Source organism: Marmota marmota, unplaced genomic scaffold, assembly GCF_001458135.2.
Source record: "Marmota marmota marmota unplaced genomic scaffold, marMar, whole genome shotgun sequence".
In the NCBI taxonomy this organism is placed as follows: domain Eukaryota; kingdom Metazoa; phylum Chordata; class Mammalia; order Rodentia; family Sciuridae; genus Marmota; species Marmota marmota.
The window spans coordinates 6,280,812-6,300,323 of NW_026000168.1; the positions used below are offsets into that span (position 1 = coordinate 6,280,812).

The following is a 19,512-nucleotide window of genomic DNA, read 5'->3' on the forward strand; positions in this document are numbered from 1 at the left end:
AAAAAAAAAAAAAAAAAGTGATCCTCTCTTGTAGCATTGCTTATACCACTTAGGATGGATGGCTCATCACATCTCTGGGTCAACATGTCTATGATGACATCAAATGGGGTTTTTCTTTTTATTGGTACAAGACACTCATGCATAATAGAGGGTTCACTGTGGCATATTCGCACATGCACCTAACATACTTTGGTCAGTTTTATTCCCCAATATTTCTCCTTGCCCTCCTCCCTGCCCTGACCCTCTTTCTTTACCCTGTTACTACTGGTCTCTCATCTATTTTTTTTTCTTGTTACCGAGGATTCAACTTAGAGACACTCAACCACCGAGCCACCTTCCCAGCCCTATTTTACGTTTTATTTAGAGACAGCGTCTCATTGAATGGCTTAGTATCTTGCTTTTGATGAGGCTGGCTTTGAACTTGGGATCCTCCTGCCTCAGCCTCCCAAGCCGCTGGGATTTACAGGCAGGGGTACACTACTGTCATGAAATCCCCCTTTTCCCTTTTTCTCTCCAGCTTCTGCATATGAGAGAAAAACACTTAACTCTTGACTCTCTGCTTGGGACTCATTTCATTCAGCATGATGTTCTCCAGTTCCACCTCTTCACCTTTGAGTGACAGAATGCCATTCTTCTTCATGGCCGGTAAAACTCCATCATGTATGGTTACCTTTTCTTGACCTATTCATGGAATGTGTTTTGGCTTCTATTTTAGCCTTTGAAGTCCATGGAGCAGAATGGGCCGGGCCTGGAGTACAGAGTGTCCTGGAAGCCCAAGGGAACCTCAGAGGAGTGGGAAGAGGAAACGGTCACAAACCACACGTTGCGGGTGATGACAGCTACCGTCTATGCACCTTATGACGTCCAAGTTCAAGCCGTCAATCAGCTTGGTGCTGCACCTGAGCCGCAGTCAGTGACCCTGTATTCTGGAGAAGACTGTAAGTGATGTACCCTGAAACCCCTTAGCACTCAGGAACACTTTTTCCTGAGCATAGTGCATTTATGTCCACAAGCATTTTGAGCACCTACTGCATGCAAAGAGAATATACGAGCTGGAAAAGGTAAAAGAAATAACTTGCAGGTTGAGTGCAGGATGGTTGATCAATACAGGGTGCAGAAGAAGTACTTGGGATGTTTCAACTTTGTTTTCCCAAAGAAACATTCTCTCTCTATTTTGAAAATCAAAGACCTGAAATTATCACTGAGCTCAGTTAAGCAATACAACTGTCCTGAACTTTTAAAGGTCTTCAGTTAGCTTTGCCCTTCCTTTTGAAGGACTTCCCAACAGATCTGCTGCCAAGCCATGAACCTCACCTGTCTGTCTGGAGACTTCTTATTACAAATAAGGCACAGACCCAGATTTGTATATAGAATTGTACACACACACACACACACACACACACACACACACTCATGCCTACACCCAGCAGCAGTTAGGAAGCGCTGGTGATATGATCATATTACTAATTGCTAATAGCATTTGAACTGCTACAAGCATGACTAGAAAAAGAGAAGTCTCTGTGTTCCATATCATTACAAATGGGGAGTTATTTTCATTATTTCTTTCAGCATCACTTGCTCTTCAGATTCTTCTACTCAAGTAGAAAGAGTGGAACACAGCACTTAGGACCTGTTAGCCCCAGATCCACGTCTGGGGTTTATTCCTTGTTATTAATCTTTCCTGTAGAAGAGGATAATGAGAGCAATCTCATAAGATTACTCTAAGGATTACATGGGTTGGCTAATTTAATCTTTAGAATAATCCTATGAACTGTGCCTGACATATAGCATGTGTTCGATGAGTGCTTTTGCTTTTAAATATTTGATTAAACGAATTCCCAAGTCGTATTTTGTATTGCTGGTGTAGCTCATTTGCTTTAAAAGACAAGATGGTCACAGGCTGTTTCCCGGTATGTTGTTTTAAATTCCCTTTACATTTGCCCACGTGATAAACCTCCAGAGAGCCCCATTTCTTAGTTTTGTATGGGGCATTCTCTTCCAGGAACCCATTTGGGCTGAGAAACTCCTCTGTAACGAGGAAATCTGGTTTCCATTCAGATTTAATTTCACGAAAGTCTTGTCCCTAGATTAAGCAGTATGAGAATCAATCACCTCTAGGGAAGGATTGTCATCTTTGTGTTTAGAGGTGGTTAAAAAAGCTCATCAACCTTCTGTGCTTAACAGATCCTGACACAGCACCAGTGATCCATGGGGTGGACGTTATAAACAGCACGTTGGTGAAAGTTGGCTGGTCAACAATCCCCAAGGACAGGGTGCACGGGCATCTGAAAGGATACCAGGTCTTTATCACCCCTTTTCTTATTGTTCTGCTTGTGTCTCTCCTGAGCCATGTGAGCTAATTTTGGAGGAAGCCAAGAGAGAATCTGCCACCGCGGTTGATGTGTGATGGATAGGTGAAAAGGCTCATGTTTTCATTGCAGATAAATTGGTGGAAAACAAAGAGTCTCTTGGATGGAAGAGTGCATGCCAAGGAAGTAAACATTCTAAGATTTTCAGGACAAAGAAACTATGGAATGGTCCCTTCCCTAGATCCCTTCAGTGAATTTCACTTGACCGTCTTAGCCTATAATTCCAAAGGTGCTGGGCCTGAGAGTGAGCCTTATATATTTCAAACACCAGAAGGAGGTAAGAAAATAACCAAGGTAGGGGTTGGGGTTGTGGCTCAGTGGTAGAGCGGTTGCTTAGCATTCGTAAGGCATGGGGTTTGATCCTCAGCACCACATAAATATGAATAAATAAAATAAAGGTATTGTGTCCACCTACAACTAAAAAAAAAATAAAAAAATTAAAAATAAAAGAACCAGGTACAATAATAATTTTAACAATGGGAATTGTCCAGTGGCCTTATTAAACATGGCCTCCCCTATTAATAGTTAATACATACTTGTTTGAGTTAACTCCTCAATTTCTGTAACAATTTGTAATCTAATAGGGCTTATTAGGAACTTACCACTTTTACGAGTGTTTGTTCATGACCTTGTGTTTTCTAGTGCCCGAACAACCAGCTTTTCTCAAAGTCATCAAAGTCGATAAAGACACTGCCACTTTATCCTGGGGACTACCTAAGAAACTAAACGGAAACTTAACTGGCTATCTGTTACAATACCAGATAAGTAAGTAGCAATTTGCATCAGGGTTCACTTGCTTGTAGGTCACTTTTTAACAGGAGGATTTGGCATGCTGTATTAAAGACCTAACGATCACCTAAGTCCATGTTTTGGAGGCTGCAATACTTCCTTTATAGCACACAGGTCTGTAAATCCACTTGCAGGAACATTTCAGTCCCCAACTGTTTTTATAAATAAAGCTTTATTGGAACAAGACCATGTCCTTTTATTTACATATTGCCTGGAGCTGTGTTCTCACTAGATCGGCCAACCGGAGTTGTTGCCACAGAAGATTCCTGGTCCTCAGAGTCTAAAATATTTATGGTGTATCTCTTGGTATAAAAAGTTTGTAGACCTCAGTTCCGGAAGAATAATAATGTGTCAGTGGGTGCCAGAAAACATGTGTTTACTATTCATTACAATTTATAAACAGAGGCCCTGGGAATTAAGAAACTTGATCAGGGACAGTTAGCATGCAACATAAAGAAGATTCAAGAGGCTGCGGTTGTAGTTCAGTGGCAGAGCACTTGCCTAGCATGCATGAGGCACCAGGTTTGATTCTCAGCACTGCATATAAATAAATAAAATAAAGGTCCATCTTGACAACTAAAAAATATTTTTTTATTATTGTTAGTTGTTCAAAACATTACAAAGTTCTTGACATATCATATTTCATACATTTGATTCAAGCGGATTATGAACTCCCATTTTTACCCTATATACATATTGCAGATTCACATCGGTTACACATCCACTTTTTTACCTACTGCCATACTAGTGTATGTTGTATTCTGCTGCCCTTCCTATCCTCTACTATCCCCCCTCTCGTCCCTGTTTAGTGGCGATCTTCTTCTCATGCTCTTCCTCTCTATTCTGTTCTTAGTTGCTCTCCTTATATCAAAGAAGACATTTGGCATTTATTTTTAAGGGATTGGCTAGCTTCACTTAGCATAATCTGCTAAGTGAAGATTCAAAGCACCATGACTCTCATACTGCACTGTCTCATTCTGCCTGGAATACATGGTTCTGGTCTCAACCCTAAACGTACTTGTGTGTGCAGAAGCCTATATCACCCTCACACTGGTTCAGGTAACACGGAGAGGACCAAAGTGTTGTCTTTGGATCATGACTCAGAAAATAATCTACCCATATGCTTCTGTGCCATGGGACTGAAAATGTTTAAGCAAAATTAGATCATTTTGAAATTGTAGGACATCCTTGCTATAACAATCTTCTCGTCTAAGCATCAAGTTAAATGGAAAATCTGGGGCTGAGGAGACCACAGAAAACTTACACAGTAGCCTAACAATGAGGATTTTAGAATTTGAGGGTGTGAAATCTTGTATGATGAAAAAAACGAGAAGAAATCCAGCCTAAGGGGCTTAGGAAAGCCAGCCCATCAGAGCTCCAATGTGCTACTCATGCATCACTTAAAGATCTTGCAGCTTTTGCAGCGATGACTTCTGCAGAGTTGGGTGCATGTATTTAGCTACTTGTAAGCCAGATTCAAATGGAAGTAGCATTTTTTGCATTTTTTGAATGCTTGCTGTGTAGCAAGATCATTACCAAATACATTCTCTGCATTATTTTATTAAAATAAAATAAAAAAAACAACAACAACTAAGGTCAGTACTGTCAGTATTCCACGGAAGCAGGAATTGAGGCATACCGAGAACACTTACCTGGGGGGTATATGTAACTTCATTGTAATTCAAGGAACATACGTACTTATTTGGTGACACACATTAAACTAGGAACCATATAATCATTGTCTAAATTGTCCCTCCAGGAGAAGATTAAAAGTACTTAAGTCAAGGATACAATGAAAATAATGGGGGAAAAGTCCATCATTTTTAATGAGTACTATGAAGGTGGCTGGTTCCAATATGGCATAGCGATTAGGAATGCAATCTCTGGGGTCAAACGATGATGGTTTATGCAAATCTCAGTTTGCCAATTACCGACTGTAGATCTGGGCAAAGTGTTTATTCTTGATCAATCTCAGTCATCCCCCAATGCCTGAGTAATCAGTAATCCCATCTATACCCTAAGATTTGATGAGTCGATAGTTATGAATAATTAAAATAATTTCTTGTGTAACACAGGCATATGAATAAGCAAAACTAAGGGGCGGTGTCACTTGAGTAATGTGAAATGTGAGGCATCATTATCTCGGTTTATTCCTCTAGTCAATGACACCCATGAGATTGGAGAATTAAATGCTGTCAACATTTCAACTCCAACCAAACCCAGCTGGCGTCTCTCAAACCTCAATGCAACCACCAAGTACAAGTTCTACTTGAGAGCTTGCACCTCCAAAGGCTGTGGGAAGCCCATCACGGAGGAGAGCGCCACCTTGGGAGAAGGGAGTAAGTACCCCAGCCTTCTGCACCTTGTGTCTTGACACACCCGTGGTTCTAACAAAGAAATGCACCATGCACTCATGGGAAATGAGGAAAGACTGCAGTCCAAATCCGTCTGACCTTCTGTTTCCCGTGAGCATAGATACGGAATTTACTAACACTGTTGGCAAAGTTCACACAGATGAGTTATGAACAGCAGCAATCAGACCCCAGCCGAGCCTACACTAAGGCCAGGAACCGTAATTCTTCTTAATTAAAGTAGGAGACACAAGGTCATAACATCATTCATGAGGTTGGTGGAGGGATATTTTTTCCTTGAGTAATGAATCCATAAAGGATAATATTTGCCTTTTGCCTCAACAGGCATTTTGCAACACAGAGATAATGTGTCTTATTCTTATCTCTGCAACACAGAGATAATGTGTCTTAATCCAGACCTGGATTCATATCATGCATAGATTTATATGTCTCTTTTGTATTACTATCTGGTGGTTGATACCAACTACCTGAATGGAAAGTAATTATGATTTCACTTGCAGTTCAATTCTCCTTATTCAACTAGACTTTTCTTTTCATTCCTATCTTATAACCATTTTCCTTCCTGAATTATTTCTCTAGTTATGATGTTAGCAGTGTTCTTCCTAAAATTTTTTTTTAATACCCATAGGCACCAGCAGAGAAATAAGCTGGCAGAGTAAAGGGAAAAGCATCAGAGGAACTGGTGTAAATCACTAAGAAGTTAAGAAGGACTTCTGAAGGGTTCAGGCTGGTCAGGCCTGGGGGGATTTGGTGGAAAAAGAAGCAGTGGGTGTTGGGGAAGGGAAATACACGCATTTGTTTACCACGTAGCAGGTGGCAAATATCCTTCTGTTGTAAATGCTTTTCCAAATTGTAGATTAGAAAAACAACAGGTTCAGGGGGAAGAAATACCAAGAGGAGAAAACAGTAAAAAAGAACATTAAATTGTCTATAGTTTATTAAAGAGAGATTTTAAATAGACATGAGTTTGTGAGTCACCGTAAATCAGTGTGTCTCTACCTCTTCTTGTTTCTACTTGATCTTCTTTGTTTTCTTTTTGGTACCGGGGATTGACCTCAGGGGCACTTGACCACTGAGCCACGTCCCCAGCCCTATTTCGTATTTTATTTAGAGACAGGGTCTCACTGAGTTGCTTAGCACCTCACTGTTGCTGAGGCTGGCTTTGTTGGGATCCTCCTGCCTCAGCCTCCCGTGCTGCTGGGATTAAATGTGTGCACCACCACACCCCGGCTTCTACTTTATCTTGTTAACAAAATTTTTATGTTCTTCCAAATACTTAAACACTTAAAACTCACTTAAATAGGAAGAAGATACATTCAGATAACCCGCAAAGGCATCCAAAAACTATTCCCAAGGGAGAATAGAACACTGAGTGCAAGAAACTGATTTATCTTCTCATAAAATTTAAACTAACTTCAAGAGGGTGGTTGGACACTTTCTAGTGACTAAAAGATCTTATTTCTTAGGGATTCAAACTGGCATCCAGGGTTCCATTCAGAGATGAGAAGTCGAAATAGTCGTCACCTAAATACATCCTCTAAATATATACAAATAAATTCCGTTATTTTTAATACCAGGTTTGAAGGCACAGAAATGGTTGTTGGATAGAAACAGGAACATGAGATTCATGGGAAATGCTAGTCTGATTCTTGCCAATTTGCAGCATCAAAGGAAAAAAAAAAATCACACAATTGCCTCACCAATGTTGCACATTCTAGCATGTAGGTTGAAAATTTGGAGCTGGGTTGCATTCATGCTTGACAAATTGGGGTGTGGAGGGTGGAAATGCCGTGTGTGTGATTTTAACTGGTGCTACATCATCTCTCTGCAAACTAAAGATATCACTAATGTTCTCTAGTATCTTAAAGCAGAGTTCTTCACTGTCTTATGTGTCGATAATATAAAAATGTTCCTTACTAGAGTGTTTGTGCTCTTTTTCAGGAATTTTCATTTTCAATTACCAGCTACTATTTCCTTCCCCAGTTGACACTGATTTCTCTTCTTTAGGCATGTCTTGCCATATGTCTTATCCTCCCCCCCCCCACCCCACACTGGGTTTCAACATGATCTTTGCAAAAAAAAATGTATATTTCTGCTGAAGAGATGCATCTTGGCATCATTAGATACTGCAAAAAATGATACCTTTTGTGCAAATTGGAATCTACTACTGAATGTCTGTCTTCTTCCTGCTCTGCCTACATAGCCCATTTTAAGATGGTTTGGTGCTTATTTATACTGTGTTATGTCATAGACATGCATTTTTTTTAAATGTCCTCTGGTTTTTGCTCCAATTTTCAGGTGACTCCCATTCCATAATCTGAGAGAGGGAAAATAAATGAAATTAATTAGAAATATTATTTTATGTGATTAGTTGTTTCAATAAATCATATGCTTTTCTCTATTTTTTCAAAAGTTTGAACTACTTAACATTATACTAATATTTCTTTTTTTCCCAGGCTCAAAATTGATTGCATTCTATTTCAACTTTGATTAATCCTAAAGGCTTTGCTCAGCTATATAACTGACCTTATGTTGTCCAGGGTGCCACTTTAAATAAAGGCTTTCAGTTGTTCATTAACTATATAAGCAATTTGTATTCTATAGTGAAGTTATAACCAAATATTGAAGGTAACATATACCCATTTGAGACAGAGTTTTCATAAGTCCTTATATTCTAAATAAGAAACACTTTATTTCATGTATAAATTGTTATATCGTTTTCAGGTTTGCATTTGTAAAATTGAGTTGATTCCTAGCAAAACTATATATTAAATGCAAAAATAGTTTGCATATTTGGTTGCAAGATCAGAAATTTTATGTATTTAATGAAACTTGAAATGAAATTTAATGAAACTTGAAATGAAATTTATGAAATTTAATGAAACTTGACTCATTTTCATCTGTTACTCTGAGGTTCTACCATCAATGTATTGACATATCGATAATTCTTTTTGGAAAATTATTAATTTCTCATACCACTTTCAAAAATGTCAGTGAAACCATTCCATTTAAATGTACCTATAAACCTGCACTTTATGTAGCTTAAATTTCCACTAATTTCAAATATTTAATATATAACCATATTATGATGCTATTCCATCAGTATTTATAGAGAAGATCGAGTCAAAAAGAATATGTATGTATTTATAGGTGTATATGCATGTGTATATACCTATATGTACATACATAATATAGTGATTTAGTATTTAGTTATTTTAAATATATTTATGTAAAATCATAATGCCATATGCTGTCAATTACAAATCAAACAGGCCTCTGTCATTTCCCCACTAGGTCTATGAAAATCCAAATTGGACATTACAGAATATAACTTCTTTGAAGTCTGTGTTTGGGTTTGAACCACTCACATGACCAGGCAGATTTATAGACCATTCCATCCACAACCTATCATCTCAAGAGCCCATGAATCAAACTCATTTCATTTATTCATTTCAGCATATTAAAAAAAAACAAGTCTTGAAATGTTGATATTCTCATTCATTCCATTATTCAAGACCTATTTAAGAAAATAAAATACTAAAATGGCTTTATTTTTTTTCATCTCAAATAACAGAATTTTTTTTTTTTACCTGTCATATCCTGCCTTTCAGTGATGACATAATTTATATGATTTCACTGTGTACCTTTCTCAGGTGAAGGTGTCAGGAAGATGACAGAAGGAGTAAATCTTACTCAAAAGATTCACCCCGTAGAGGTATTTGAGCCGGGAGCGGAACATATAGTTCACCTCATGACTAAGAATTGGGGTGATAACGATAGTATTTTTCAAGATGTAATTGAGACAAGAGGGAGAGGTGAGAAACGAGCTTCTGTTTGGGGTAGTCTTAGGCCGTCCCTCGGTGTCCGGTGAATTCATTTTACATTTCACATTAAAGACAAAACCAGAGAGTCCCTTAGCTACGAAGGGCATCATGTCCATTTTTATTGCCACAGCATTTTAAAATCATCCAAACGAAAAACACCCCGCAGTCGTTCAGTTGATCCCTACGGTTTCTACCAGAGTTGTTGCTTAAAAATACCTCCTGCTAATTAACGCATGTTAATAACGAAAACTAAAAGGAAAACAAGAACCCAACCCCAACCCCCAGAGGCTCCATGGCGTTGTGCTTATAACCAAGTCAGCTCTTGCTTTCTTAGCCCCTCTGCTTCTTGCCTACTGAATGTCACCTGTCTCCACTGTCCTCTCTGGTTTTCTTCCCAATCAAAGCAACTTATTATCAAAGACCCTTTCTTAATAAATATGGAATGATTCCTTAGTGTCCACCCCGCCCCCCCTGCCAAGGAAAGACCCTCAGATCACTTTTCTTCTGGGATCATTCCAAGGAAAAATAATATCGATGTCATTTTGGTTGTTTTAAAAAAATTCTGATTTTCCCCCCAAAGTGATGTGATATATACGTACTGTTCCTAGCGTTAAGTGTTGTGACTTCTTTTCGTACAACAGAATATGCCGGGTTGTATGATGACATCTCCACTCAAGGCTGGTTTATCGGATTGATGTGTGCAATCGCTCTTCTCACACTGATACTGTTAACTGTTTGCTTTGTGAAGAGGAATAAAGGTGGGAAGTACTCAGGTAAGACTGTTTCTTCCTGAGTGATTTTTAACAAATGGTGTTTTCTGGGATGCGTTCTTCAGAAACCTTTATTTTATATTGCACATCAAAGTGAAACTTAAGCAAATTCCATAAATATACTAGATGGAGAATATTGCTCAATGAACCAACTAAAGAGAATATGTGTGGTCTATCCTATTATCTCTAAGTAGTTAGTTGCTCTCTAGTTTCTAGTATTTAAAACAGGCTCTAACAAGGCACATAATAGTTCCACGCTTTTATTTTCTATCCATAAAATATCTGAGATATTAAGGACATGTATTCATAAATCACACAGGTGCTTTTTGTTTTTTAATTTAATTCTTATTAATGCATCATAATAATACATAAGGGTGGGGTTCGTTATTATATGAATATCATAGGGTTGCAGTCTTCTGTGCACCTAGCGTCATGGGGTCACAGTCATTCATGCACCTAACATCATGGGATCACTGTCATCCAGACACATGACATCATTGGGTCACAATCCTATATACACATAGCATCAGTTTAATTCCTCAGGACCTCCCCCTGGTCTATTTTCTCTACTGGTTTCCCTTCTATAATTATGAGATGCCGCACCCCTAATTCTCCACATCCCTCTAGCTTCCACAAATGAGAGGAATGTCCTAAGAACAAGTGACCCCTGTACCCAACTATACTATGCTTCTGTATACATACATGACTCTGATGTTTTTGTTCTAGTGCCTTCCAGAGCACTGGCTCCACTACTCTATGTTGCTTGAGTTAACCATTGCATTGCCTTGGCCATGCATGAATAACAATGTGGTGCTGTTTAACATGACATCAGTTGGGTACCCCACCTCTTGAGTTAATGGTGTATTCCGTATAAATAGAAAGCATTCTTTTTTTCTATAATGTTTGCTTTTATTTTAATTGCATTCACCTTTCAAACTTATTTTGTCTTTTTTCGGATATATGTATTATCATAAATAATTTTGCTTAGAATTCATCCTGCTTTTTATAGGAGGGAAGGTTTAGACCCCACAACTATTTGTTATTAGCAAGTGGTTCCTCCAGCAAATGTTTATTGGGAATCCATCCTATACATAGAACCATCAAGGGCACAATTTTCTCCAGTTTTTTTAAATTCCATGGATAATTTGTGCAGTTATGCATCTCAGGTTTTTCTCTCAATTATGAATTATATTCGTGATGGCTCATGAATATTCTACATCTCTCATTGGAAACTTTTAAAGAGATTTAGCATTCCTCTTTGGGTATCCTCAACAAAAAAAACTATTAGTGAAGTGCGGATTCATATATTTTTAAAGAAGTTCCTCAAATCATGCCCTTAAAAAAAAAAAAAGACAGTCCATCTTTTCAAATTGAATGAAAACTAAGAGAATTGTCTGGACAGTACTAGTACTAAGTGCCAAAAAGGAGGATGGTTTATTTCCATTTTCCAAGAAAAGGGAAACCATGACTTGTATCCCACTGTTGGAAATAAATCTAAATTTCAAAATGTTGCAGTAGCCCTTGATAATTTGTTGTTGAGGCAATTTTAGTAAGACAGTGATACAGAGTAATTAAATGATTGATTTCTTTTATACATGTTAGTTTAATGACAGATCTGATAGGGCATCTTGAAAATGTTTGGATAGTAAAATGAATATTCACTAATTTGGTCTTCATCGAGGGGCCAGTATAAAGTGACTCTTTCAAGATGTGTGGACAATATAATATCAAGTAGTTTCCCGAAGATTGGCAGCATACGGCCGGCATAATGAAAACTACATACAACCCAGACAATTCCTTTTCTTTCTTATCACTGGTTTCAGAAAACCTGGAATTATGCTGTTCTTTTTGATTCACTGCCTTTCAACTGCACTGCCAAAGCAAATTTTTGCATTATCCACATCCCTACTTTTTTATTTTTTATTTTTCAGTGAAAGAAAAAGAGGACTTACATCCGGATCCAGAAGTCCAGTCCGTGAAAGATGAAACTTTTGGTGAATACAGGTAAATGGTAACCTTCCTTTTCAAAATGCACATATTCATCAGGTGTACTAAAGGTGCAAAAAAGGGCGTGTGATACAAGGACACTGCTGTTACTTAGCTGGAATATCTCCTTGGAGTGGATGAAGTATCTTAAAATCACTCTTTAGCATGGCCACAGTGAACCTCGGTCACATTCACTCTTGTATCCACAGACACATGCATATACCTTCCATGCACCTACGAAGGTAAATAGGTTACAAACCCAGCCCTCTAGGTGACACAAGTCCATGAGGGGAAGATACTTATAGATGCAATTAACTGAAATTAACTAGTTACACAAAAGGGAAGGGATTTCTGCCTGGGTGGATTCTGCAGAAAGAAATATCCAAAAGAGATAAGGTAGGTCATAAAGGATGAGAAGATTGTGTCGCTGTAGTTGCTGGGCAGAGCACAGCCAAACATACAATAGTATATAAGGGTGCCATACATGGGAGAAAGAGCAAGAAGTGAAGTGTAAAGTAGGGGTCTCTCCACGATGTGTTGGGACTCCTTTTCAGCCAGGTGTGGTGATGCATGCCTGTAATCCCACCAACTGGGGCGACTAAGAAGGATTGCAAGAACAAAGTCAACCTGGTAAGATCTTGTATCCAAATAAAAAATAAAAAATGGTGGGGATGTGGTTCAGTGGTAAAGCAATCCTGGGTCTAATGCCTAATACTGTCAGGGAAGAGGGGAAACAGAGCACACCCCAGTGACCTACTTCCTCCAGCTACTCCCCAACTGCCTACAGTTACCACTCACTAGTACATTAAATCATTAAGCCATCGAATGGATTAATCCACCGATGAGATTATAGCTCTCATAATCTAATCATGTCACCTCTGAATATTCCTGTATTGCCACAAGAGTGTTTCCAGGGATCCCTCATATGCAACCTAAAGTAAGCCCGGCTTACTCCTGGTCACTTAAGAGCATCAGGGCTGGATGAGGATCCAGCGTTCACACAGCAGTGTAAACAGAACCTGGGAAATGGAGCCCTGGCTCCACATTTCCCTCTTGAAAGTGACACAGGCCAACTTTCCTTAGTTTTCTTTGGCCAAAGCAAGTTACATGTGGAGATGAATAACTCTGTGTGGATAGGAAGTACCACCATGCCATGTTCCCAGAAGGCTGAGGTTAGATATTTGATGAATAGCACTGGTGTATATACACACATCAAAAATCTATATGTTTAAATTAGATTTTTTTTCTGAATCATTGCTTTTTCAGGTTTTATAAATTAATTTTTTTTCTGATATTCATCTTATAAAACTAATTGGTACTTTTAAAAAAATCCTGATCAGAAATTTAGAAAATTGTATCACTATATAGTTTGCTAAATTCAATTTGCTTCTCTTGAAAAGCAAAACCCACCCTATTAATAGACGTACAGCACTTATGTTTTTAAAATACCAACCTTTTCTTCTTATTTTCAGTTTAACATATCTGAATTTGTTAACTTTTATCGATTGGTTAAGTTAAACAAAGGAAAAATTGGGGAAGGAAATGGGAGAATCTCTGGGACCAAAACTAAAGAGAGAAGATCAAGGCTTGAAATCCAACATCTCTGAAGAATCATGAATCAAGAGAAATAGCATGGTTTTTTTCTTAGTGCATTTAGGCTGCTATCAGAAAATACCATAACCTAGGTGACTTCCCCAAGCCTGGAAAGTCTAAGGTCAAGGTCTTGGCAGATTCAGTGTTTGATGAGAGTCAACTTTCTTATTCTCACCTGGCACCTTCTCCCATGTCCTCATGTGTTGGAAGGAGCAGGGGGGGTTCTCTGGACCTTTCTTAAGGTGCCAATTCTGTTCATGAGGCTCTAACCTCATGATTAATAATCACCTCCCAATTCACTGTGTGAATTTAGGGGTTTCACAGACTTTGAGACCATAGTGCCTCTTTGCCAATCAATAGGTTGAATCTCCACATGCCCCCCTACCCACCCCCAAAGCTCCTGAATTTAAGAGAAACAGAAATGTTGAAAGTGATAGAAAATCATTTCTCCATTACTGAGAAAGGTGCAGCTCACTTGTGACTCTTTAAATAACTGATTTGTGAAAATGTCCTCTGAGCTTCCCGTCCCTACCTGTCTCCCATGCTAATAAGAACCCCTGGAGAATTCCAAAGCCTGTTGGCACCCGGGAGAAGGTCTTGCTTCGGATGCCTATGATGAGCACTGGATTCTGTTGAACCCTTCTTGTTTTACTTCCCAGTGACAGTGATGAGAAACCCCTCAAAGGAAGCCTTCGGTCCCTCCATCGGGACATGCAAGCCACGGAAAGTGCTGACAGCTTAGTCGAGTACGGAGAGGGAGACCACGGTCTCTTCAACGAAGACGGATCCTTTATTGGCGCTTACACCGGGTCCAAGGAGAAGGGATCTGTGGAGAGCAACGGAAGCTCCACAGCAACGTTTCCACTTCGAGCATAAACACCGCCCATGCAAACGAGGTCCCGTGTCACCCCAACCTTCCATGTGCATCTGTCCAAGGGAGCAAGAACGTTCACGTAGGAATAGAAACACGCCTGCAGATTGGCATCTCCAATGCCACGTGCTGCAGAGAGGTGGAGAATCATAACAGCACTGCCTTCAAAGATGGAATACCAGACACTTCAGGCCACGTCTTATTTTTTTTATTTTTTTATTTTTTTGCTTTACTTTGCAGGTGCTCACAATGCAGAACACAACAACAGATCCTGGGTTTAGATCCACCTCCTCTGAATCCAAAGCACCCCTTGAGCACTCCACATCGCCTGATTTTTTCCTGTTCACTGTGTGCATTGATTTGCCACCTTTGGGTTTAATCTCTGTGTACACATTGGTATTCAGTCTCTGAGAACTGTCTGGGTGACTTTGCTCCCTTGCAGGTTCAAAAGATCCTAAGCAAACTGGTTATTTAAAATGTAAAAAAAAAAAAAAAAGAAAGAAAAAGAAAAAAGAAATATGAATATCTTATTAAAACACTTCCTTGAATATATACAGTCTGAATTTATTATTTAAATGTTAGTAGAAAAAAAAAAGTCTTAGGTGAAAAAAGCAACTAGTATTTATTGAGCTCCTAACTCTTTGCCCCAGAGATGATCATGTTTAAAACAGAGTTATAACGTTTTAATTTCAATATCGATTTTTTTAAGAAAAATTTTTTTATCAGTTATAACATTCAGAAGCATCTTCATTTCTTGTTCATTTTTAGCTTTTTTTTTTTTTTTTTTTTTTTGTGGCACTAACTTTAGCTTCAAAGGTGCAGTGGTCAGAAGGTCCTTGTACAAAGAACAGGTGTCATGTGTAGTACCTGGTTCTGAATTCTAATAGGCATTCCTATGTCATCATTTCCCAGTTGGTCACTGTGACCCTTTTTTGTTTGTTTATGTGGTGGTACATTGGCATATGTTTCATGAATGCATTGTACAGATTACTTTAGTATTTCCACAATTTAAAACCATAGATGTGTTTTATTTTGGAGTGGGAAAAAGAACCCCGGGCAGGCATGTCTGTACAGGTAGAGTATATAGTTAGATTGCTGTCTTCCTTCTTCCAAACTGCAGCCAGTGACCTGAGCTTCCTGAACTGAAGACTTTGTATGAAGCCTTTGGATTTTGTTCTTATATCGTGCTTTTCCAACCGCCTCAAAATCAAAGCTCATATAAATATGGAGGGAAATGTTTTCCTGTTTTTCAGAGTAAGTTTTTGTTGTTGAGTGTTCCCTTATCCCAGTCCCCAACAAAGAAAATTTATTGACAGTGCACATTCCTATGCATAGATTTGTGTAGATCACATTTTAAATGCATTTATAGTGAGATTTTCTTTTTCTTCCCCTATAATTTCCTCCTGTCAAAGTCAGTGCAAATTCAGGGAATTGAGTTCCTGGTTTGTGGGCTCCTAGTAGGTCCTTTTCAAAATAATATATGGAAATGTTGTAGAAAGTGGTATGAAGGACTGTTCATACCTATCTGTAAAACTGAGCGTTCAACTTCTCATTTAATAGAAACCTGTTTAACCTCACCCTGAAACGATTAAGTATTTAAAAGAAATTGACTCATAGATGTTGCTTTTTTTATTTTTGAACTGTGATTATTTAATGTGTACTGTTAATTCTGAACCTATGATTTATGTGATCCATGATGTATTTTGGGGACCCAACCCTGAGACATTAATAATGGCTGATGAAGTCATGTGCATGGAATAATTGTCCTTTTAACCTCATGTGTCCTGCAAGCCCACGGGCCAGAGATGCAAGTCTTACTTAAAACCATATTGATGGGCTTGGAATTGACCACACTTCCCTGGAAATAAACATTCACCGAGGGAGATATCCTGCCCCCCACCCATGTGATTGCAAGGGTCCTCACATCCAACACTGCAGTTTGAGCCTCTAGCAGGAGCTGATTTCTAAGGCACAGGAATCAGAGGTATCCTCATGTCTAGATTTTTCTGAGAGGCATGTGTGACACTCAGCTCCCGACCAGGTGAAGGCTGGGATTCTCAAGTTCAATTCTGCCATTATTCTATTCCTCTTCTTGGTCATCCCTGAAAAAGTGGTTTTAAGAAGGTCTTGCAGATTGGAAATAATGTCTCAAAGGTGAGAATTTGATCCTTTAGAAATATTAGAATCTTAAGTCAGAAGTCAATGCAAATATGGAAATATTGACTCTGAGACTTTGTCATCCTTTAGCTGAGAAACAAGGTGCCTAGTCATATTTTCAGAGGGTCAAAACTGACAGACATGAAAAATGAGATTGGATCCTGTCTGTCTTGTGCCCTATCTCATGCCTCTTCTCAGTACAACGTGGCTTTTCCTAGAAACATTCAACATGGAATTCCATGACTTTCCCTGGTTTTAGTTATGAAATTATTCATGTGTTATAAGAGTCAGAATAAGTTTTAAATGAAAAACAAAATCAAGTAGGTTAAACTGGATTTTATCCTTTTCTTTCAGAAAATGAGTAACAGAGACTGTGATGTGCAGTGTTGGTTATTAATAGGCAATAATTACTTGCAAAATGCCCACTGAATAAGAGCAGCCAGTACCTAGAATTCTGTCCTTAATTGGCTTTACTGTCTCTGGTGTACCGTCAATGTGACTTTAATGTGGTCGAATGCATATGATCTCAAGGATCGTGGATGGGGACAGCCTCCTAGCGAGCTGTCCAAGGGCCGAGTAGATCCTACTCCTCTTCCTGGTTCCAGCTCTGATTTTATACATCAACCTTAGGCAAGTGGCTTCACTCCTTCGCTTCAAACTCTCAACTTACGAAGTGCTAATGATCTTCGTCACAGGGTGTTCTTTTTTTATGAATATAAATTTGCAAATGATAAAAAGCTAAGATGCCTTTTAACTTCATAAACAAACCTGGAATCGAATTATGTATCTAAAAGTCACCCCCTCCCCACACACACACCAACTCAACTTTTATCCTGCGAGCACATAAGTATATTTTTATAGAAGAACAACTCTACAGAAAAACAATAAAAAAAATAAATCTACTGCTTGCCAAGCAGTACGATTTGCACATGCCATTGAAAATTATTAATCAGGAGAAAATTAAGCAGGGTCTTTGCTATACGAAAGTGTTTTTTTTCCACTAATTTTGCATGCATATTTATAAGAAAATGTGAATTTGGTGAATTTATTCTGTTGGTATAAAGGCATCTGATATTTTAGATGTACCCATGTTTATAAACGTGTAGAGCACAATGAAATTATGCTGGAAGGCTCAAATAATATTTTTCCTATTTTATATTCATGGAAGAGATGAGCTAAAGAGAAGACAATAATAAGAATGTTGGTGTGTTTTTCTAAGCATCTGAAACGTAATTGCCAATTGAACCCCTAAAGATGTTTACATGCCTTTAAGATATAATTCTTGTAACAGTTTTAAATTGGTTATAATGGGATTGGGTTTGTAATCTGTGGTAGTACATATCCCAGTGTTCCTATAGCGTAATAAGGAGGGCTGAGCCAAAGCTTACGTTGTTTTGTATCTTACATTGTTTGATTATATCATCAGAAGAGATGAGAATATGTAGAGCAGGTTCCTCCCCAATTTCCATTTTTATTTTTTACTTAGGTTAATACTCACAGTAGAACTTTATTGAAATGTGTTTGTATCGTAGGTGGTGTTTGTATTATGCTTCTGAGTATGTATGGTTCAAAACTATTTTCACTACACATGAAATTCAGCTTTCAAAATAAAAGTTCAACTTCATGTACTCTACAGATGTCTGGATTGTTTTCTATCCGTTTTTTAAGAAGAATCATTCATAATGAATGAAGTATAAATCAATGAACTATAAGTGAGGCATAAGTAAAGTCCTTTGATTTGAATTAGAATTCAATTTTTTTTTTTGCAAATAGAGTACTTGACATCATGAAGATCTATAAAATGTAATGTCAATAAAATTTATACTTAAACACATATAACTTTAAGATCAAAGTATATTCATCTGTTAATTTTTTTTTCAAGAGGATGTCCAGTATGTTATACTTTCAAATATGGCTAGCAGGTATTTTTCACAGTGTTTTAGAGTTGGGACACCCAGTCTGGCTTGGTAGACAATCTATTGAAAAAAACCTTGAAATCCTTTCATTTGTACTAAGAATCTTACATACATTCTCACATTTAGCCTTGGACTAACCTTTGGCTTTAGAACTAGGGCACAAGGAGGCTGAGTAACTTGGTGTTACTACTGTGAGCAAGGACTAGAAATTAAACCCATGGCTGTTGAGTCCAAAATCAGGTCAATAACCATTATATAATACATATTCTTTAATTCCTCCACTCCTTCACATCCTCTTAAAAAAATGCTAAAGAATGGTGTGTTTCATTTCATGCTGATTCACTGATTATGTTTACAAACTTTTGGTTTTGAGATATGTGGTCAAGATATATAATAGAGGAAATAATATACATAAAACAATTACATATGTGAAGTCTACAAAGTAGCAATTCAGAAAAATTATTTTAAATGAATCACAAACATCATATTCCCTTCACTTCTATGAGAAACTGGGGGGGGGGGAGATTGTTCCAGAAATATTTTTCCACAATAAGCGTCCTGAATGTTTTTAGGATGATTATTCTGTGTTCTTACCAGAAACTGAAATATTCAATGAAACCGGTCTCTTCTTTTTCTATTCTCACTTGATAGTCCATAAAATACAATACACAGATTGAGTGAAGCCACTTTCCAAGGATGTGCAGTTTAGTAAGTTACTAAGCTGTTCTAATACAATGGCATTTGTATCATCAATATAGCAGCCACTGTGTGAGCAATCTGATCCTATATATACATAAGCAAATTGTAAAAGAAGGAAATGGTCAGATATTCCCTGAATTAATTAATTTTATATATATATATATAT

At 38.0% G+C, this 19,512-nt stretch overlaps 1 protein-coding gene across 7 annotated transcripts in view; it reads left to right on the top strand.

The window, feature by feature from the left end:
* The window catches only part of Chl1 (cell adhesion molecule L1 like), a 200,282-nt gene extending 181,918 nt beyond the window's left edge, over positions 1-18,364 (top strand). For 6 of the 7 annotated variants that reach the window (XM_015494932.2, XM_048787019.1, XM_048787023.1 and 3 more), the window contains 9 exons: positions 716-938; positions 2,185-2,300; positions 2,442-2,646; positions 3,012-3,134; positions 5,318-5,497; positions 9,184-9,345; positions 9,996-10,127; positions 12,056-12,128; positions 14,363-18,364. In XM_015494932.2, coding sequence (XP_015350418.1) covers positions 716-938; positions 2,185-2,300; positions 2,442-2,646; positions 3,012-3,134; positions 5,318-5,497; positions 9,184-9,345; positions 9,996-10,127; positions 12,056-12,128; positions 14,363-14,579 — 1,431 coding nt within the window. In that variant the 3' untranslated portion in view covers positions 14,580-18,364. The remainder of the gene's footprint in view (positions 1-715; positions 939-2,184; positions 2,301-2,441; positions 2,647-3,011; positions 3,135-5,317; positions 5,498-9,183; positions 9,346-9,995; positions 10,128-12,055; positions 12,129-14,362) is intronic. The other variant, XM_048787024.1, reaches the window with a different exon arrangement.
* The last annotated feature ends 1,148 nt before the right edge of the window (positions 18,365-19,512 follow it).